At 52.9% G+C, this 22,492-nt stretch overlaps 1 protein-coding gene across 2 annotated transcripts in view; it reads left to right on the top strand.

Moving 5' to 3' along the window:
- The window catches only part of LOC144606223 (bridge-like lipid transfer protein family member 2), a 65,772-nt gene extending 43,781 nt beyond the window's left edge, over positions 1–21,991 (top strand). For both annotated transcript variants that reach the window (XM_078422114.1, XM_078422115.1), the window contains exons 28-39: positions 252–431; positions 1,314–1,435; positions 3,051–3,206; positions 4,943–5,064; positions 7,067–7,247; positions 9,147–9,233; positions 10,119–10,229; positions 11,442–11,580; positions 13,973–14,103; positions 15,521–15,622; positions 17,313–17,447; positions 21,544–21,991. In XM_078422114.1, the coding sequence (XP_078278240.1) occupies positions 252–431; positions 1,314–1,435; positions 3,051–3,206; positions 4,943–5,064; positions 7,067–7,247; positions 9,147–9,233; positions 10,119–10,229; positions 11,442–11,580; positions 13,973–14,103; positions 15,521–15,622; positions 17,313–17,447; positions 21,544–21,735 (1,658 nt within the window). In that variant the 3' untranslated portion in view covers positions 21,736–21,991. The remainder of the gene's footprint in view (positions 1–251; positions 432–1,313; positions 1,436–3,050; positions 3,207–4,942; positions 5,065–7,066; positions 7,248–9,146; positions 9,234–10,118; positions 10,230–11,441; positions 11,581–13,972; positions 14,104–15,520; positions 15,623–17,312; positions 17,448–21,543) is intronic.
- The last annotated feature ends 501 nt before the right edge of the window (positions 21,992–22,492 follow it).

A 22,492-nucleotide genomic window follows, 5' to 3' on the forward strand; every position in this document is an offset into this window, starting at 1 on the left:
TCACTCTGTGTTTAACCTGTGTTGGGAGTGTGTGATGGACAGTATAGAGAGAGCCACTCTGACTCTGTCCCTGGGAATGTGTTGTGGGAGCGGGAGCTTCTAACCTGTGACTTACGCATGCTGTACCCAGCGAGAGTTCCCATTACAGGTCCCCACAGATGGATGCTTAAATAAATTAGATAAATTATTGGCAAGTGGATCAGCCAGCAGCACAGGCCGATTAATCCTGTGCTTGGTTTCTCTCCCCTCAGACTGGAATCTCCCCTCTCAAAGCTATGAGACACAGCAAGTGCAGAGGATAATCTCCCGCTGCAGCTGCCGCATGTTCTACGTCAGTTATAGCCACGACATCGAGCCCGAGCTGACAACCCAGATCAAACCGCCCGAGGTCCACGAAGACCAGAAGGAGGACCTGCTGAAGAAGCAGAATGGTGGGTGCGAGGGTCGAGCAGCTGCTTGGCGATCATGGAGATAGACAGTGGGAGCAGGGCCTGGGATCACCAGCATGGATGAGCAGTCTGGAGCTTGGGGAAGAGGCTGTCCTGTTGTACCTGTGCTGAGGTGGCAGTGAACCACCTCTGGGAGCAGGCAACAGGGTTGGGGGAGGTTGACAGCTGACCCCACTCAGAGAGGAACCACACAGAATGATGCAGTGGGGGACAGAGGGGGCTGTGTCGAGGTAATCAACACAACCAGATTTCTATTCCCTAGAACGTAGCACAGGAACAGGCCCTTCGGCTCATGATGGCCCATGCCTAACATGATGGCAAGTTAAACTAATCTCCTCAGCCTGTATGTGATTCATACCCCTCCATTCCCATGTCCATGTGCCTTTCTAAAAGTCTCTTAAAAGCTACTTATTCACAAAATGCTGGAGTAACTCAGCAGGTCAGGCAGCATCTCGGGAGAGAAGGAATGGGTGACGTTTCGGGTCGAGACCCTTCTTCAGACTGATGGCTAACTATCATATCTACCTCCACCACCACCCCTGGCAGAGTGTTCCTGGCACACATCACTCGCTTCCTCTGCACATCTCCGTTACTTTTGTCCCTCTTGCCTTAAATGAGACGATGTGACGGCACAATCCACTGTAGATCAATAGCTGCAGTTGCCTCATATTTGGGCCAATTTGTGACCATTCCCTTTCACCCTGGAAATGTCCCAGCGGTCAGCCGTGGTCACCTCTTTATGTTTGATGGTAAGAGTTGATGAGCACAAGGGAGAGACTCGGAGGAGAGCGGGTGAATTGCCAGGGTTGTTCTTCTGCTGTGCTTCCTGTGCTGCCTCTCACGTTGAATGCAATCCCCGGTCAGGTGCTGTGGACACATTCACTCTGATCCATCACGACCTGGAGATCTCCACCAACCCTGTGCAGTACGCCATGATCCTGGATATCGTCAACAACCTGCTCCTGCTCGTAGAACCAAAACGCAAAGTAAGTTTGCACACAGAGATGAATAATTCTGGGCTCACCTAGAGCTGATTGAGTGCGCATGCATGCGTCCGTCTGTATGTTCGGTTGTCACTTTCTCATGTTCATACGTGATAGGAGCAGAATGAGGCCATTTGGCGCATACGATACGATAAAACTTTATCCATCCCCAGAGGGAAATTAGTCTGCCGACAGTCACAACCCACAAGGTACACAAAAACTTGACATGAAAAGTGAAAACAAATAGAAAAAGACAGGCGACAGTTGGCTGGCTGCCGTGTGCACAGCACCTTCATCAGAACAAACAAACACAGACTTATCCCTGGGCAGAGGATTCTAAACTAGTGCCCCCCCCTCCCCCACACCGGGTTCCCCTTTGATATCCCACCGTCCCTCACAGCGGCCCCCCCACGCCGGGTCCCCATTGTCTTCCCCCCCCCCACCCCTCACGTTCATCGACCACGAGGCCCCGCTGCCGCCGAGGCCCCACGGCCACGAAGGCTCTGGCTGCTGCCTAGGTACCCGCTGACACCGCCGAGGCTCCATCCCAGACATGCCTCGCCGCCCGGCTTCATCGCAGTTCCCCAATGAGGGTGGGTGTGTGTGTGTACCCGCCGTCTACCAGTGAGGGTGGGTGTGTGTCCGCCGTCCCACAGTGAGGGTGTGTGCGTGTGGGTGGGTGTGTTTGTGCGCGTGTGCCGTCCCACGGTGTGTGTGTGGGTGGGTGGGTGTGTGTGTGGGCATGTGTGTGTGTGCGCGCGCCGTCCCCCAGTGAGGGTGGGTGTGTGTGCGCGCGCCGTCCCCCAGTGAGGGTGGGTGTGTGTGTATGTGATCCCCCAGTGAGGGTGGGTATGTGTGCGCGCGCCGTCCCCCAGTGAGGGTGGGTGTGTGTGCGCGCGCCGTCCCCCAGTGAGGATGGGTGTGTGTGTATGTGATCCCCCAGTGAGGGTGGGTATGTGTGTGTGTGTGATCCCCCAGTGAGGGTGGGTGGGTGTGTGTGTGTGTGTGTGATCCCCCAGTGAGGGTGGGTGGGTGTGTATGTGTGTGTGTGTGTGATCCCCCAGTGAGGGTGGGTATGTGTGTGATCCCCCAGTGTGTGTGTATGTGCCGTCCCAGAGTGAGGATGGATGTGTGTGTGCGCGTGTGTGTGCCGTCCCCCAGTGTGTGTGTGTGCCGCCCCCCGGTGAGGGTGGGTGTGTGTTTCTGTGTGTGCCGTCCCCCAGTGAGGGTGGGTATGTGTGTGTGTGTGTGTGGTCCCCCAGTGATGGTGGGTGTGCGTGTGCCGTCCCAGAGTGAGGGTGTGTGTGTGCGTGCCATCTCAGAGTGAGGGTGGGTGTGTGTTTGTGGTCCCCCAGTGAGGGTGTGTGTGTGTGTGTGCGTGCCGTCCCCCAGTGTGGGTGGGTGTGCGTGTGCGTGTGCGTGTGCCGTCCCCCAGTGTGGGTGGGTGTGCCGGTTGTCTGGGTGAGGGTGTGTGTGTGTGCCGTCCCCCAGTGTGGGTGGGTGTGCCGGTTGTCTGGGTGAGGGTGGGTGTGCGGGAGAGCCGGTGAGGCTGGAGGAGTGGAGGTGATGCGGGGCTGGGTGTTGGGCGGCTGCTGGTTACATCTATCTCTGTTTGCAGGAGCACAGTGAGCGGAAGCAGAGGGTGAGGTTCCAGCTGGAGATCTCCAGCAACCCGGAGGAGCAGAGGAACAGCATCCTGCACCTGCAGAACGCCGTCAGGATGCACGTCACCAGGATCCGGCTGCTGGAGAAACAGATCTACCTGATCGTCAAGGTAAACATAGAAACATGGAAAAATAGGTGCAGGAGTAGGCCATTCGGCCCTTCGAGCCAGCACTGCCATTCAATATGATCATGGCTGATCATCTAAAATCAGTACCCCGTTCCTGCTTTTTCCCCATATCCATTGATTCCCTTTGCCCTAAGAGCTATATCTAACCCTCTCTTGAAAACATCCAGTGAATTGGCCTCCACTGCCTTCTGTGGCAGAGAATTCCACAGATTCGCAATTCTCTGGGTGAAAAAGTTTTTCCTCATCAGTCCTAAATGGTCTACCCCTTATTCTTGAACTGTGACCCTTGGTTTTGGACTCCCCCCAACATGGGGAACATTTTTCCTGCATCTAGTCTGTCCAATCCTTTAAGAGTTTTACATGTTTCTATAAGATCCCCTCTCATCCATCTAAATTCCAGAGAATGAAGGTAACAACCCCCTCTCTCCGTCGAGACAGCTGACCACAATCTGCTGCCACGGCAGTGAGCGCAGTCAGCAGAGCACAGAGCTCGGGCACTCGGCCACTGTCTGCAGACACCTGGCATAAGCCTGGGTTCAGGGAGTACTCTGACGGAGGGGCTGGAGGGGAGAGAAATCTCAGGACCTGGGGCTCAGAGCACTGCTGGGGGAACGAGCAGGGGTGAAACAATTCACACTGTTGATGGTGAGGTTACTAGAACTGGAGGGCAGAGATTTCACAGGGGTGTGGGGGCTGGAGAGGTAGGGAGTGGTGCCGGTGCGGGCAGGTTATGGAGATAGAGGGGAATGTAGAGGCCAGAAGAGATTACAGAGATAAGGAGAGGTATAGGGACCAGAGGGGGTTACATATAGGGAGGGGTGAAAGAGTCAGGGGTGCAGGGAGGGGCTACAGAGATAGTTAGGGGAGTCATGGCCCGAGGGAGGTAAAGTGACAGGGAGGGGTAGAGGGGCCCGAGGGGGTTGCGGAGATATCGAGAGGTGAAGGGGGTTATTGAGGGGGTTATTGCAAATGGGAGGTGTGCAGTAGGTGGAGTGATTAGAGAGATAGTGATCGGGGCTGGAGCGGGTTAGAGAGGGAGGGGTATAGGAGCCAGGGGGGCAGGGGGCGTTACAGAGTCAAGGAGGTATGCAGAGGCCGGGGGGGATTATTGAAATATCCAGAATAAAGCAGGAGCAGCTGGAGGAGCTCAACTGGTGAAAGGAGAAGTTGGAAGGCATGTTTGTGAACGTGACAGACGGGACACTCCACAGACGTGTCGGGGTCCCCCACGTGATTGAGTGTAATCCCCCTCCTCACCGCCCCAGCCCCCCTCCTCACCGCCCCAGCCCCCCTCCCCGCCTCCTCACCGCCCCAGCCCCCCTCCCCGCCTCCTCACCGCCCAAGCCCCCCTCCCCGCCTCCTCACCGCCCCAGCCCCCCTCCCACCCTCCTCTCCGCCCCAGCCCGCCTACTCACCGCCCCAGCCCCCCTCCCCGCCTCCTCTCCGCCCCAGCCCCCCTCCTCACCGCCCCAGCCCCCATCCCCCCCTCCTCTCTGCCCCAGCCCCCCTCCCACCCTCCTCTCCGCCCCAGTCCCCCTCCCACCGCGCAGCATCCCCTCTGCACTGTAATGATCTGCCCTTGAACCCGCGGCCTTGAACATGCACTCTTCCTGTGGGGCATGACGAGAGCGACCTCCATCACTGGAGCCCAGGGAGAGTGCTGTTGCCGACTCTGTGTGGAGTCATGGCTCAGGAGGGTGATTGCTCTTCTCTTTCAGTCATTGCAGGACGACAGTCGGAGCAGCACACTGCTGAACCAGAGCCATGACCTGCAGATCCGGCTGAACCAAGAGAAGACCGATCTACAGGCCAAGAGCGAGGAGCTCAACATCCTCATCAGGCAAGTGAGGAGCTGCTTCCCCACTCGACAATCTCACCAGGAATTCTCTCTCCTCCTAGTCACCCAATGCAGCTACTCCTCCTACATGCCTGCATTGCTTCAATCATACGTAGCAGTTCTGCATCTACAGAACGGAAATGCTTGAGTAATATCCTGCATCCATCTCCTCTGCTGTAAGCGATAGGATTAACATCCATTTACTCAGGTTTGGTAGTGAATCTGCTGCAGTTTTACTGTGAGATGTTTGGGTCAGGGTCTTGTTTGCTACAGTTTGTGATGCCCCTTTGTAACTCGACTCTGTGCACTGTGATGGGAGCACAGAGAAACCACCTACAGCTTTCAGGTGAGAGGGGATAAAGGAGCCATGCAGGGGCAAGTTGTTTAACCTGGAACATGCTGCCAGGAGTGGTGGCAGAGGCAAATACTATAGAGGCATTTAACAGGCCTTTAGACAGGCACATGAATATGCAGGGAATGGAGGGATATGGATTGCGCTTAGGCAGAGGAGATTAGTTTAACCTGGCATTGTGTTCGACATGGACAATGTGGGCCGAAGGGCCTGCTACTGTACTGTTCAATGTTCTATGGAGGGGCAGTTAGCTATGCCACCCACGGGCTTGCTCTGCCATTCATTGTGATCTTGCTGCTCTGCACAACCTAGAATCACAGCCTAATGTCCCTTAGCAACAGGCTTCAACAATAGAAGTACTATTGTTGAATACTACCAGCCCCACCTCCTCCCCCTAACCCAGCCCCACCTCCTCACCCCGACCCAGCCCCACCTCCTCCCCCCCGACCCAGCCCCACCTCCTCCCCCCGACTCCTCCCCACTTCCTCCCCCGCGACCCAGCCCCACCTCCTCACCCCGATCCAGCCCCACCTCCTCCCCCCGACTCCACCCCACCTCCTCCCCCCGACCCAGCCCCACCTCCTCCCCCCGACTCCTCCTCACCCCGACTCCTCCCCACCTCCTCACCCCGACCCAGCCCCACCTCCTCACCCCGACCCAGCCCCACCTCCTCACCCCGACCCAGCCCCACCTCCTCACCCCGACCCCGACCCAGCCCCACCTCCTCACACCGACCCAGCCCCACCTCCTCACCCCGACTCAGCCCCACCTCCTCACCCCGACTCAGCCCCACCTCCTCACCCTGACCCAGCCCCACCTCCTCACCCCGACTCAGCCCCACCTCCTCACCCTGACCCAGCCCCACCTCCTCACCCTGACCCAGCCCCACCTCCTCACCCCGACTCAGCCCCACCTCCTCACCCTGACCCAGCCCCACCTCCTCACCCCAACCCAGCCCCACCTCCTCACCCTGACCCAGCCCCACCTCCACTCCGCGACTCCTCCCCACCTCCTCCCCTCAACCCAGCCCCACCTCCTCCCCCCCGACCCTGCCCCACGCTCCTTAATGACTCTATGACTCGACCTTGTTTAAGTTTCCAGCATATTAAGTCCTGCTTTAATTAAATACTCAGCAGTTTCCAGATCTGCGGTTTGAAATGTTCTGCTGCACGCAGAACATTTGCCTTGCGTTGAAGTATTTGTGTTGAGCTTGTTTTAAAGCGCGTTACGGGAAGTGCCGTGATGTGCTGTGAAGCACATCACTGACTCAGTCAGTGGTTGTAGTGAACATCAGTCTGAAGAAGGGTCTCGACCCGAAACGTCACCCATTCCTTCTCTCCTGAGATGCTGCCTGACCTGCTGAGTTACTCCAGCAGTTTGTGAATAAATACCTAAATCAGTCCAGTTTAGTTTAGTTTATTGTCACGTGTACCGAGGTACAGTGAAAAGCCTTTTGTTGCGTGCTAACCAGTCAGCAGGAAGACAATACATGATTATAATCAATCCATTTACAGTGTATACTGTATTACATGATAAGGGATCATCCTTCTGCCATGCCAGTAACCCAACATCAGCAGCCCTGCGACCTCTGCCCTCCTGATAGCTGCGGTGTTGCCTTTGCCCTGTGACCCTGCCTCACCCTTTACCTTGCAGGTGTTTCAAGGACTTCCAGCTGCAGCGGGCCAACAAGCTGGAGCTTCGCAAGCAGCAGGAGGACGTCAGCGTGGTGCGGCGCACCGAGGTCTACTTTGCCCAGGCCCGCTGGCGCCTGACTGAGGAGGACGGGCAGCTGGCCATCGCTGAGCTGGAGCTGCAGCGCTTCCTGTACAGCAAGGTACTGGGGGGTGGGGAGACCAGGGGCGGCAGCAAGCCACTGTGGGCAATGCTGAGCTGACCAGGCCATCATTCCCATATAAATCCTCCCCTTGACGCTCTCCTGATCCCTCCCGTTCACTTGCCATGTCCCCATCACTGGTGATCATCTCACACGCACTGTAGTAACTGGCGTAAGACCTGCTTCACCGAGTGTTGCCTGTCTGGGGAGTCGCACGGCACACGGACTGGCCCTTCAGCCCACCACATCTATGATGGTTGAGGAGGGACCTGATAGAAGTGTAAAATTATGAGAGGCATAGGAGGGGAAACAGTCAGAACCATTTTCCCAGAATGGAAATGTCAAAGACTGGAGGGCATAGGATTTCAGGTGAGAGGGGCAAAGTTTAAAGGAGATGTGTGGGGCAAGTTTTTTTTAACACAGAGTGATGGGTGTTTTGGAACGCACTGCCAGAGGTGGTGGTGAAGGCAGATATGATACTGGTGTTTCAGAGACTTTTAGATAGGCACATGGATATGCAGGGAATGGAGGGGGGTGGATCAAGTGCAGGCAAAGGAGATGAGTTTGGCATCATGTTCAGCACAGGCAATGTGGGCCAAAGGGCTTGTTCCTTTGCTGTACTGTTTTATGTTCTGTGGCCTATTTGCCTACATTTGACCTTGCCCTCTATGCCTTGCCTATTCAATTGCCTAAGTGCCCCTTAATCGCAGTAATTGTATCTGATTATACCACCTCCTGAATGTGTTCCAGATTTCAACCACTCTGTGCAAAAACGGACCACTCAGATCGCCTTTATAATAATAATAATAATAATAAACATTTATTTTATATAGTGCTTTTCCAAATGCTCAAAGACGCTTTACAAAACAGTCAAAACATAAAAACAAACAAACTGACGGAGAAGCGGCGAACAAATAGCGCCAGCGTCCTCTTGCGTCAGGGTAGACGTGACAATAAAAAACACAAGACACACAATTACAATTTAACACAAACAGCCATCACAGTGATTGCTCCAGGCACACCCTCACTGTGATGGAAGGCAAAGAAAAGTCTTATCTCCTCCTCATTCTTCTCCCGTGGTCAGGCAGTCAAACTACTGCCTCGAGGCGATCGAGGCTCCCAACTTTTGAAGCCCCCACCGGGCGATGGAAAGTCCCAGGCCGAGCCGAGCAGGCCGATGAAGGTCCTGAGCCCCCACCGGGCGATGGAAAGTGCCGCGGCCGAGCCACGCAGGGCGATGAAGGTCCTGCGAGCGGGTCGATCGTACCTCGCGCTTCGGGGCGGTCGAAGCTGCTACGGCTGGAGCTCCCGAAAGCCGGTCGCCAGCCAGGGACCTGCGAACTCCCGATGTTGCGGTCTGCAGGGCCCACGGCCGAAGCCTCCGAGATGGTAAGTCCAGGCCCTGCGACCGGAGTCTTCAAGGTCGATCCCAGCTGGAGGCCGCCGACTCCACGGTGTTAGGCCGTAGCGCGAACGGAGATACGACACGATAAAGGTCGCATCTCCGTTAAGGAGATTAGAAAAAAAGGTTCCCCCCACCCCCCACCACCCCCCACATATACAGAGTTAAAAATAAATCAAAACATACATTTAACGATAACAATAGACAAAAACAAAAAAAAGACAGAGAGACTGCCAGTGAGCCGCAGCTGCAGAACCCAGCCACGCCCCTTATACTATAGTATAGTTTCATTGCCTTTGAAACTCACCTAAACCTACTACTTTTAATACCCCTCCTGTGGGAAGAAGGTTCTCCCTGATCAATACCTATCCTAATCTTATCCACTTCTACCAGGTGACCCCTCGGCCTGCTTCAGCCATGCCTACCTGTTCTCTCCCCATAACCAAAGTCCTGGTTCTTTAGACCAGTGACTGAACATTGTTGCTTGCTGCCCACAGGTGAATAAATCAGACGATACTGCTGAGCATCTGTTGGAGCTGGGTTCCTTCACCATGAACAACCTGCTCCCAAACTCTCTCTACAAGGTAAGCACCACCACCTGTCTGTACACTTTTGCCTCCTTTTCACCTCCAGCCTTTGTCACTTATTCCAACCTTTGCCATTCAAACCTCCCTTACCTGTATCCACAAATCACTTGCCAGGCTTTTCCCCCATCACCACCTTTCTTTTCTCCCTTTTTCCCCACTACTCCATCAGTTTAAATAAGGGTCCCGACCCAAGATTTCGCCTGGCCATTCCCTCCACAGATGCTGCCTGGCCTGCGGAGTTCCTCCAGCACTTTGTGCTTTTCACAAGATCTGCGGTTCTTTGTGTCTCCTCGAGGAACTTTGCATGTTTCATTGCTTATTCTTCTGAGTTTGTGCTGATTAAAATGGAAAGCAAGCACTGTTTCCCTCCCAGATTTGGAGAGAGGCTCCACAACAAGGACTAGCAGTATTGATGGTGGTCACACAGATGATAGTGGTCTATGAAACAACCATGTGCCCAAGAAAAACGGGGTCCATCGAGAACGGAGGAGATAGAACTTTGCTGCTGATGGGTTCTCGATGTCTTAGAACAATGGCAGCTCAGTGGGGCCGACCCCCTCCCCCACCTCTCCCTAACTCTCTCCCCCTTACTCCAATCAGCCCAAGGAAGGGTCCCGATCCGAAACGTCACCCGTTCACTCCCTGCACAGATGTTGCCTGATCTCTAGCACTTTGTTTTTCTATATAATGTCAACTGGTTCACCCTTATGCAAACACACTTGTCAAGCATGATTTCCCTTTCAGATGTTCTTGTTGAATTAACTTAATTAATTCTGTTATTCATTTCTAAGTGCCCTGTTAACATTTCCTAACTAATAGATTCCAGTATTTCGTTACAATCGGGCCGGACGCACTTTCAGCCTCACTTGTGTTTTTCGTCAGGTGGTGCTACGCCCCCAGAACCCTTCGCAGTCTGCCCGCCAGCTCGCCCTCCGGATCTTCAGCAAGGTCCGGCCCCCGGTGGGAGGGATCTCGGTGAAGGAGCACTTTGAGGTAAGCTCGGAGCCGTTCACATCAGCCCGTAAAACCTCCGGAGCTGCAGAGGGGATGCACACACACACACAGAGATTTCCCAACTGATGAGCCCCTGCCCCAGCAGCACCGACTCAGACCGTCTCCGTCTCCTCTTGGTCTCCACATGTTCATGGGCTGGAAGCAGCTTAGAGAAGTATTTACCAAACAGATACCTGGAATGGGCAGGTTTCTGACGAGAACCATGATCATGTAGCTGCAGATGGAAACTTTAGGGCCATTGCTGAAAGCTTGATCAAATAAGTGTTTTTTAAGGAACAGCTCAAAGTAAAAGTGGACAGGAATCTCGAGAGGGAATTCCAGAGGGTGCAGTGGCCTCTGGGTGGCAATGTTCACTGCATATCTCCTGTGCCCAACAACATCCACAATTCTAAAGATCATAACCACGCTCTTGTGATAAGGAAAGCAGCCTAGACAGTTCAGCTTCTGCTACAGTCTCTCCCTTTTTCAAAGGCAGGAAATGTCAAAGAGGAAGAAAGTTTGAAGGAGATGTGTGGGTAACTGGAACACGTTGCAGGGGTGGTGGTGAAGGCAGATATGATCATGGAATTTAAGAACTTTTTACATAGACACTTGCATATGCAGGGATATGGATCATGTGCAGGTGGAGAAGAATAATTAAGCTTGGCAACATATTCATACATTGTGGACTGAAGAGCCTGTTCCTGTGTAGTACTGTTCTGTGCAATAGAAAGGAACTGCAGATGCTGGTTTACACCAAAGATAGACACAAAATGCTGGAGTAACTCAGCGGGTCACGCAGCATCTCTGGACTGCCTGACGTGCTGAGTTACTCCAGCATTTTGTGTCTATCTTCAGTACTGTTCTATGTTATGTGTGTAGATTTTGGCTGCTCTTTCTCCCAGTGTCTCTGCTCCCGTTTTTGTAACACAGAGAGCAGACTGTCCTGTAACTGCGTAGTAGTCCAGCCTCCTTCTGCTTGGGTCCAGTGCTTGAAATGAGCCATAGTATTTTCACTGACTTAGCAGGCTGTCTTTTTTTAAATCCTCAAGACTCTGCTTTGGCCTCATTCCCTTCCTCGCCTCCCACAGTGCAGACTATGGGCCCTGCAGGGCATCTTTCAAGATCTAGCTGGGTAACAGTGGGGGGGGGAGACTGGGGTGCTGGCAGCCTGCCTGTTCTGACCTCTGACCTTTCACCCCCCGGCTCCAGGTCAACGTCGTTCCACTGACCATTCAGCTGACCTACCAGTTCTTCAGGAGGATGATGGGCTTCTTCTTCCCAGGCCGCAACGTGGAGGAGGAAGAGTCGGGCGCGGACGAGGAGGACAAGTCGAAGCTGGTGACCACAGGTGAAGGCAGCGGGCGGGCACGGCGTGGCGCTGGGGCAGGGTGAGAGGGGGCCCTCACAGGGGGCCTCTTCGCAGGATTCGAAGGTCAAGGGACTAATTTGTCATATGCACTACCGATGGAACGATTAAATCCTTCCTTGCTGCAGCTTCACAGGCACATTAATAATAAATATACAACAACCAATAAGTTAATAATCTGTAATCAGATGGTAGAGCTGCTGCCTCACTGCACCAGAGACCCGGGTTCAATCCTGACCTCTGGAGTGGAGTTTGCACGTTCTCCCTGTGACTGTGGGCTTCCTCTGGGTGCTCCGGTTTCCACCCACATCCCAAAGATGTGCAGGTTTGTGGGTTAATCAGCCTGTGCAAATTTCCACAAGTGTGTAGGGAGTGGATGCAAATGTGGGATATCATAGAACTAGTGTGAACTTGATGGTCGGAGTGGACTCATTGGGCTGAAGCATCTGTTTCAGGGGTAGGCCATTTAGAACAGAGATGAGGAAGAACTTTTTTAGTCAGAGAGTTGTGAATCTGTGGAATTCTCTGCCTCAGAGGGCAGTGAAGGCCAATTCTCTGAATACATTCAAGAGAGAGCTAGATAGAGCTCTTAAGGATAGCGGAGTCAGGGGGTATGGGGAGAAAGCAGGAACGGGGTACTGATTGAGAATGATCAGCCATGATCACATTGAATGGCGGTGCTGGCTCGAAGGGCTGAATGGCCTACTCCTGCATCTATTGTCTATTGTCCATGCTGTATCTTTCAATTGATTCAATTCGATTAGATTCAATTCAATCAATCAGTAATACTAAGTAACCAGATCATTATAGTGCAAACTGAAGTCAGTAGTGCATCCATGGTAGATTGTAGTTGCTGAGGTAATGGTCAGTGTTGTGCAGAGTTGGAGGAATCGAATGGATGAGGAGTAGAAGCTATTCATGAATCTGATGGTCACGATTCTCAGACTCCTCCTGTATCCTCTTCCCAAAGGTAGTAGCAAGATGAGAGCGTGACCAGAGTGGTGTTGTTCATTGATGATATTGGCTGCCTTCTTGAGGCACTGCCTCCTGTAGATCCCTTCGATGGTAGGGAGGTCAGTACCTGTGATGGGCCGGGCAATGCCCACTCTGTAATCTCCTTCGTTGTCGGGCGTTTGAGTTACTGAACCTGGCCGTGAAACAACCAGTCAGTGCGGTCTCTACCACACACCTGTAAAAGATTGATGGGGTTTACGTCGACCGACCGAATCACCTCAATCTTCAATGGAAGTAGAAGTGTTGATGAGCATTCCTTGTGATTGAGATTGCGGTTTTAGCCCAGTAATTGAGATGGGAGTTGTGTGTGCGTTCAGTTTAGTTTACAGATACAGCATGGAAACAGGCCCTTCAGCTCACCGAGTCCACGCCGACCACCAATCACCCATACACTAACTCTATCCTACACATTAGGAACAATTTACAGAAGTCAATTAACCTACAAACCTGCATATCTTTGGAGTATGGGTAAAACATAGAAACATAGGTGCAGGAGGAGGCCACTAAGCCCTTCGAGCTGCCATTCAGTGTGATCATGGCTGATCATCCACAATCAGAAACCCGTGCCTACCTTCTCTCCATATCCCTTGATTCCGCAAGCCCCTAGAGCTATATCTCTCTTTTAAATTCATCCAGTAAATTGGCCTCTACAGCCTTCTGTGGCAGAGAATTCTACAAATTCACATTCTCTGGGTGAAAACGTTTTTTCTCACCTCAGTTTTAAATGGCCTCCCCTTTTTTCTTAGACTGTGGCCCCTGGTTCTGGACTCCCCCAACATTGGGAACATTTTTCCTGCATCTAGCTTGTCCAGTCCTTCTATAATTTTATACGTTTCTATAAGATTCCCTCTCATCCTTCTAAGTTCCAGTGAATATAAGCCCAGTCTTTCCAATCTTTCCTCGTATGACAGACCCGCCATCCTGGGGATTAACCTCGTGAACCTACGCCGCACTGCCTCAATAGCAAGGATGTCCTTCCTCAAATTAGGAGACCAAAACTGCACACAATACTCCAGATTTGGTCTCACCAGGGCCCGATACAACTGCAGAAGGACCTCGTTACTCCTATACTCAAATCCTCTCGTTATGAAAGCCAACATGCCATTAGCTTTCTTCACTGCCTGCTGGAAAACTGGAGCACCTGGTAAAAACCCACACGGTCATAAGGAGAACGCACAAACTCTGTACAGACAGCACCCGTAGTCAATATCGAATCTGGGGCTGTAAGGCAGCAACTCTGCCGCTGCGACACTGTGCCGCCCCAGTGCGTCTCGGGGGGCGAGGAAGGGCGGGGGGAGGGATCAGCCATGTTGTTGACCACTGACACGGCTTTCACACATCACCGTCCGACTCTGTACAGGGATCCAGGTCGGAGTGAAGTCTCGGCAGCTCATCCCCGAGGACTCAATCAGCATGGGATCGGGGAAAGGAGTCGCGGCAGGGTTAAACAGGAGCTCAGGAGTCCGAAGGTCCTTCCGGAAGCTTCCAGAGGTAGGTGAGCTGCAGCTCAGAGCAGTGAGTATGCAGATATGTCCATCTCCTTCCATCCCCTCCCCAGCCCCTCACCCAGCCCCTCACTTCCCCCTCCCAGCCCCTCACTCTCCCTCCCCAGCCCCACTCCCCATCCCCAGCCCTCACTCCCCCTCCCAGCCCCTCACTCCCCCCTCCCTCCCCCTCCCCAGCCCCTGACTCCCCCCTCCCAGCCCCTCACTCCCCCCTCCCAGCCCGTGACTCCCCCCTCCCAGCCCCTCACTCCCCCCTCCCAGCCCCTCACTCCCCCCTCCCAGCCCCTCACTCTCCCTCCCCAGCCCCTCACCCAACCCCTCACTCCCCTCTACCCAGCCCCTCACTCCCCTCTACCCAGCCCCTCACTCCCCTCTACCCAGCCCCTCACTCCCCTCTACCCATCCCCTCTCTCCCCCTCACCCAACCCCTCACTTCCCCCCTCCCAGCCCCTCACTCGCCTCTCCCAGCCCCTCACTCCCCCTCCCCAACCCCTCACTCCCCCTCCCCAGCCCCTCACTCCCCCTCCCCAGCCCCTCACTCCCCCCTCCCAGCCCCTCACTCCCCCTCCCCAGCCCCTCACTCCCCCTCCCAGCCCCTCACTCCCCCCTCCTTTCGTCCCTAACGTTCTCAGCTCCTGTGCCTTGCCCTCGGTCGCCTGGGTCCTGACCCACGGGATTCCCATGTTAACCCCATGTTCCTCGCCTTCCAACCTGAGCAGCTGCCAGAGAGAGTACCTTGACAGGGCATCCCGCTGCAGTATTCGTGACTTCCCCTAAGCCTTCCCACATACATTTCCAGCCTGGTTTACCATTCCCGGGATGCTGGGAGGAGGTGGAGATCTCCAGTAACCTGCTTCCCTGGAATTCCGATCACTTGCTGCAAAACAAATGGGTGGGACTGATGATTGGAAGAACCCCCAGAGGAGACCTTCATACGCAAGTCCAACCCCACCCGGGCACGTGGAGGAGTGATGGTGAGAAGACCCTTGTTGATTCTCCACACATTCTGCTGCAGAAAATCAGTGGGTCAGGCAGCATCTGTGGGGGTGAAGGAACAGTCGTCGTTTCGGGTCGAATGCATCAGGGCTTCCCCACTGATGCTGCTCGACCCACTGAGTCCCCCCAGCAGATTGTTTGTTGCTCCAGCTCCCGGCATCTGAAGTCTCCTGTATCTCCGTCGTTGAATCCATTCACCAGCCCAGTGGCACCCAGACCACCCCACTGATACCCACCAGGGATCAGGTTCAGGGGTAGAAGCTGGCACGGCTTGGCCAGGCACAGCCCAGCACAGTGGGAAACACTAACAACGGGCTCTCGGCTGGGTGAAGGCAGGTTCCCCGGCTTCTCACGTCCTGTGCAGTCCACAGGGGCTTGTGTCCAACCTCCTGTTCTTTTACTTGCAGCATCCAGTGGACGATATCGATAAGATGAAGGAGAGGGCTGCAATGAACAACTCTTTCATCTATGTGAAAATTCCTCAGGTCCCGTTGTGCGTCAGCTACAAGGTGAAAGAGCAACTCACACCCTGCAGATTAAGCTGGGAACTGAAAGCGTAATTCAACATTGTCGAGGCAGCTTTACGCAGGGTTACATCCACACTGTCTCTGCCCTGGGAGGGAGCTTCACTCTGTGACACATCCTGGGAGTGTGTGATGCGATCGTGTAGAGGAAGCTTCACTCTGACTGACCCTTTATTTTTTATTTATTTTTTGAATACAAATACTTTTATTCAGAAAATGATAACAAACATACAAAAAAAGTAACACGATCAGAACTGCCTTTGTGACAGTTTACAAAACAACAGTCATCCTCGTCAGTATTACGCTCGACCCCCGCGGCCACCAGTGCTCACGGAAGGCCTCCAGTGTCCCCGTGGACACCGCGTGTTCCCGCTTCAGGGACACGCGGGCACGGACGTAAGCCAGGAAAAGGGCCAGGCAGCCAACCCCGGTGCGGCCATCGACTACCCGCTGCCTGGACCCGCAGATGGCCATCTTGGCCAGGCCCAGGAGCAGACCCACAGGGAGACGCCCCCCCCCCCCCCGGCTGACCCTCCCCCCTCTGTACCGGCTGCCCAAATATCAGGAGCATGGGGCTAAAATGTAGCCAAAACCTGAGGAGCAGCCCCTTCAGATACTCGAACAGGGGCTGCAACCTCTCACACTCCATGTACACATGGAACACGGTCTCTTCCTCGCCGCAGAAGTCTCTGACTGACCCTGGGAGGTGTGATGGCAGACTGTAGAGGAAGCTTCACTCTGACTGACCTGGGAGTGTCATTAACGTAAATTTCCCTTTGTGAATAAATGGGTGGTGGGTAGACTCAAAGAGAAGTAAGTGGGCGAGGGGCTGATGTGCTGGGCTGATGGGAAATATGGTGAGAAGGAGTGGATCTGTTGGGAGCCAGCATGCGTTGGAAAGAACTGCAGATGTTGGTTCAAACCAAAGGTAGACACAAAATGCAGGAGTAACTCAGCGGGACAGGCAGCATCTCTGGAGAGAAGGAATGGGTGACGTTTTGGGTCGAGACCATTCTTCAGACTGATCATGCTGGGAGCCAGCATGTTCCAGATGGGCTGAGTGGCCTCCTCCTGCCTTGTAAGTGAATTTATCTGTAGCATTTCACAGCGATCAAGAACACTGCCTGAGAGGGAAGGGGAACAGATTCACAGTGACACTTGACAAGGAACTGCATCAATGATGAAATATGCAGGGCTGCGGGCAGAGCTGGGAAGTACGATGCATTGGAGCGCTCATGCAAAGGGCTAGCACCGGCGCCTTGTGCTGAATGGCCTTTTATCCTCACGGTTCCATGTTGTTTAAATTTTCTTTGGGGGATAAAATGTAATTGATGATGACAGTCCCCCAGAATCTCCTGTTCCGTTAATTGCTTGGCGTTCAGGGGCACGGGCTCCTTGTGGTTGAATGAGTGGAATTGTGGACATGATCTCTATCTAGAATTTTCGAGTCATAGGTCATAGTCATAGGAAACAGGCCCTTGTGCCCAACTCGTCCAAGATGCCTCATTTATGTTGGTCCCATTTGCCTGTGCCTCCCAATCTTTCCTATCCATGTACCTGTCCAAATGTTGTTCTGGCATTCCTGGCCCAGTCAGTGTGGATTCCCGGTCCCAGGATTTCTGGTACTTGTCTGGCCGGGTGATGGATGGTGTTCCTGACCTGGTGTCTGTTTCAGGGTGAGAAGAACATCGAGGACTGGAAGGACTTCAGCTTGGTACTGCCATCCCTGGAGTACCACAACAACACCTGGACCTGGCTCGACTTCGCCATGGCCGTCAAGAGGGACAGTCGCAAGGCTCTGCTCGCCCAGGTATGGATCTGGGTCAATCTCTGCCCGCCGGGAGGATCGTCCATCTCAACACTTTCGAAATCCATGCCTGCACTGTGGCTGCACTGTGACATGCTGGGGAACCCCGTTCTAACAAGGCAGTGGGGTTAAACAGAGTTTCACAAACAAAGAGGAGGATATTTGGCCCATCTACTCCATGTCTGCCTTCACAGCACTTGCGTCTGACCCATGTCCTGTGAGGTAACATCAGCTCCGTTTGATCTCCTACTAGCGGCCAGGTTGAGTTGAGACACAAGGAGATTTGAGTTTAGCACCAGCTCAACTCCCAGCATGGACTGCCCTCAATGTTGTTTGCAGAAGCCTGACATGATCACAGGGATAACTTGCAAACTCCACAGACACAGCACCCAAGGTCAATATTGAACCTGGGTCTCTAAAACTGAGGCACAATGAATGAATGAATGAATGAATAAGTTTATTTGCCAAGTATGCAGATACAAGGAATGTGCCTTGGTGCTCCGCTCACAAATGACAACACAAACATACAGTTAACAATTAAGAATAAAGCATAAACACATCAAAACAATAAGGATACACCATTAGGGTCTAAACATGTGGGTGAAAATAAACCAGAACAAAAAAGAGACTACAGACTTTGGTTATTGAGTAGAACTATCACTCGTGGAAAAAAGCTGTTTTTATGTCTGGCTGTGGCTGCTTTGACAATCTGGAGTCACCTTCCAGAGGGAAGTGCTTCGAAGAGTTTGTGGCCAGGGTGAGAGGGGTCGGAGATGATCTTGCCCGCTCGCTTCCTGGCCCTTGCAGTGTACAGTTCGTCAATGGGGGGAAGGTTGCAGCCAACAACCTTCTCAGCTGTGCGAACGATCCGTTGCAGCCACCGGATGTCGTGCTTGGTGGCTGAGCCAAACCAGACCATGATGGAGAAGGTGAGGACGGACTCAATGATAGCAGTATAGAATTGGACCATCATTGCCTGTAGCAGATTGTGTTTCTTCAGTTGCCGCAGGAAGTACATCCTCTGTTGGGTCTTTTTGACTGTGGAGTCGATGGTGGCCTCCCATTTAATGTCCCTGGAGATGATGGTTCCAAGGAACTTAAATGACTCCACAGATGTGACTATGGTGTTGTTGATGGTGAGTGGGGGGAGGGGAGGGGGATCTCTTCGAAAGTCTACAATTAGTTCCACTGTCTTGAGAGCATTGAGCTCCAGGTTGTTGCAATGGCACCAGGACGCCAGCTGTGTCACTTCCCATCTGTAGGCAGATTCCTCCCCATCCTGGATCAGTCCAATCAGAGTAGTGTCATCCGCAAACTTGAGGAGCTTGACAGAGGAGTCTGTGGAGGTGCAGTCGTTGGTGTAGAGAGAGTAAAGGAGAGGGGAGAGTACGCAGCCTTGCGGTGCTCCTATGCTGTGGGTCTGCGGGTCCGAGATGTGCTTTCCCAGCCTCACATGCTGCTTCCTGTCCGACAGGAAGTTGGTGATCCACTGACAGGGGTTCAGGCACAGTCAGCTGGGAGAGTTTGGAGTGTAGTAGCTCTGGCAAAATGGTGTTAAAAGCAGAGCTAAAGTCCACAAACAGAATCCTGGCATAGGTCCCCTTGCGGTCGAGGTGCTGGAGGATGAAGTGCAGGCCTAGATTGACTGCGTCATCCACCGATCTATTGGCCCTGTATGCAAACTGCAGGGGGTCCAGCAGGGGATTTGAGATATTTTTCAGCTGGGCCAGCACAAGTCTTTCAAAGGTCTTCATGACTACAGAGGTAAGTGCGACAGGCCTGTAGTCATTAAGACCAGTGATCCTTGTCTTTTTGGGTACAGGGACAATAGTGGAGACCTTGAAGCAGGCAGGGACAGTGCAGGTTTGCAGGGACTGGTTGAAAATGTCTGTGTAGATCGGTGCCAGTTGTTCGGCACAGAGCTTGAGGGTAGAGGGGGAAACATTGTCCAGTCCTGGAGATTTCTGGCTTTTCTGTTTTCTGAATAGCCTCTCCACCTCCGCAATTTCTACTGTTAAACTGGAGTCATTCTGTGAGGATGTGCAAATTGGTGATTGCAGAGGGGTGGCGCGGTGGAAAGGGCTAGTCTTTGCAAACTGGAGTCAGTCTTTGAGTACGTGTGAAGTGGTGATTGGGGGTGGGGGTCCCAGGGTTATGTTTCTGTTTCTCGAACCTGCAGTAGAACTCGTTCAGGTCGTTGGTCAGCTGACGATTGTCCAAGGAGCGTGGGGTTTTCCTCTTGTACCTGGTGATTTCTTGCAAGCCCTTCCAAACTGAAGAAGCGTCATTAGCTGAGAACTTGCTCCTCAGCTTCTCAGAGTACATTTCCTTGGCAGCTCTGATTCCTCTTCTCAGTTTGTACTTGGGCTGCCTGTAGAGGTCTGTATCCCCACTCCTGTAGGCCTCATCTTTAGACTGGCAAAGCTGTCTGAGTTCTGCTGTGAACCAGGGCTTGTTGTTGTTGAACCAGATCCGGGTCTTTGTGGGAATGCAACTGTCCTCGCAAAAGCTGACATAGAATGTCACAGTGTACTCTGTGTACTCATCGAGGCTTGTGGTTGCTTCCCTGAACACATTCCAATCAGTGCAGTCAAAGCAGGACTGTAGTTTTTCAATGCCCTCGCTTGTCCACCTTTCCGTTGTTCTGATCACAGGTTTAGCAGATTTTAGTTTCTGCCTGTAGGTCGGAATAAGGTGAACTAAACAATGATCGGAGAGACTGAGAGCGATATGCGTTCTTGATTGAAGAGTAGCAGTGATCAAGTGTCCTCTCCCCTCTAGTAGGGCAGGTAACATGAAGGCTGAGGTTGGCCTTGTTAAAGTCCCCCAAAACAATCACCATGGAGTCACTCTCTACCCTGAATACCTGGTCAGCGAGTTACGTTTGCACTTCACGTTCGCAGGCCTGGGGGTGGATGTAAACTCCAGCGAGAATAAAAGAGGTAAATTCCCTCGGAGAGTAAAGGGGTTTGCAGTTTATAAAGAACGATTCTAGATTGGGGGAACAGAAGTTACACAGTACCGTGATGTCGCTGAACCAGTCCTGGTTAGTGTAGAAGCAGATTCCACCTGCGTCTCCGTCGCGGTCCGCTCTGTGTAGTTGAAAGCCAGCCAGTTGCAGCACGCTGCCGGGGGTCGACTCACACAGCCAGGTCTCAGTGAAGCACAATGGTACCAGAGCCCTGCCATTCGGCAGAGCAGTCCATGCTGGGGATTGTACTCCAATCAGGTCCCACTGAGTCTTGCCCCAACTAAACTTGGCAGCATGATGACCACTGTCACCACATGCCGCGGGAATACCAGGGATAGCTGAGAGATGTTGGCAGTGTCCGTGTCTTGAGAAGTACTATGTAGATCATGTTCCCATTCTATCTTCTCATCATTTGATTGTCAGCTGGTTGCCTGACATGTTCTGTATTTGAGGGGTTAGATATCAGTCGGGGCAGGCTGACTGTCACTGGGTAGTTTAAGAAAATAACTGCAGATGCTGGAACAAATCGAAGGTATTTATTCACAAAATGCTGGAGTAACTCAGCAGGTCAGGCAGCATCTCAGGAGAGAAGGAATGGGTGATGTTTCAGGTCGAGACACTTCTTCAGACTGATGTCAGGGGGCGGGACAAAGGAAGGATATAGGTGGAGACAGGAAGATAGAGGGAGATCTGGGAAGGCGGAGGGGAAAAGAGGGACAGAGGAACTATCTAAAGTTGGAGAAGTCGATGTTCATACCACTGGGCTGCAAACTGCCCAGGCGAAATATGAGGTGCTGTTCCTCCAATTTCCGGTGGGCCTCACTATGGCACTGGAGGAGGCCCATGACTGAAAGGTCAGACTGGGAATGGGAGGGGGAGTTGAAGTGCTCGGCCACCGGGAGATCAGTTTGGCCAATGCGGACCGAGCGCAGATGTTGAACGAAGCGATCGCCGAGCCTGCACTAGGCACAACCATCCATGTCTGCCCAGCACATACACTGCGGGCGGAACGGTCCTTGTCCTGACATCCTGTCCGCCAATGATTCAGCACAGCAGGTTCCCCATGTAATGCCTGGCTTCTCCCCCCCCCCTCCCCCCCACCCCTCCTGGTCCCCGTCCCACCTACAGGTGATAAAGGAGAAGCTGCGGCTGAAGCCAGCCTCGGGCCTGGAGGCACGGAACCGTATTACAGAGCCCAAGACAGACGGTAACCTGCAGCAGCAGGAGGAGGATGAGAAAGCCCGGCTGCTGATTGGCTCCAAGCTGCTTCCCGGAGACAAGTCGTCCAGCAAGAAGTCGTTATTTGGGAAGCGGAAGTGAGGAGGGAGATGGATTCTCACACTCCACGTCCGGACACTCCCGACACCACAGGAGGTAGGGTGGGTCGGACGCTACACTGTCAGTCTCCCCTCTTACCCCACCAGCCTCTGAGCTACAACCCCAGGCACTTTCACTGTTGTAAAATTGTGTAAAGAGAAAACTATTATAGACGTTTAAAGAGTAAACTGTGATGTAATTAATATTTACACTAAAAGTTGCACTGTTTTGAAACTGTAAAATTTGTAATTTACTGATATTTTCTGTCTTTGAACTATAATTGTGATTTTAAAAGAAATTGACTTTGTGTACAGTCGCTGCCCATTTACCAAAAATAAGTTCTGGAAACTTTAGCCAAATTTTTATGAAAGATATCTAGCCTGGAGTTTGAATACTCGTCAGTGGCAGGGTCCCTGTGGTGTGTAGGTTCTGTTCAGGGCTAGTCCCTGATGTATGCAGGTGTTTTCTTCTGACACCTGTCACAGAGGGTCCCTGGATGATACGGTTGGTGTTGTTCTCTCTCTGAGGATGTCCCTGGATGATCCCGTTTTTCTTGTGTTAGTCCCTATTTATGAACTCTTCCCGAGTAACCCATGGTGATGTCAGTCTTTACTCTGAAGTGACTGCTACAAGGTTTGCGTTGGTTTCTGTTCATGGATGGTCCATCACTTCCCATTCAAGGATGCTCCCCGATGATCCATGTTGGTGTTGGTCCTGTGTGCTTAGATGGTCCTGAGGCAACCACACTCGGTTTATGAGT

Source organism: Rhinoraja longicauda, chromosome 26 (genome assembly GCF_053455715.1).
Source record: "Rhinoraja longicauda isolate Sanriku21f chromosome 26, sRhiLon1.1, whole genome shotgun sequence".
Lineage (NCBI taxonomy): Eukaryota > Metazoa > Chordata > Chondrichthyes > Rajiformes > Arhynchobatidae > Rhinoraja > Rhinoraja longicauda.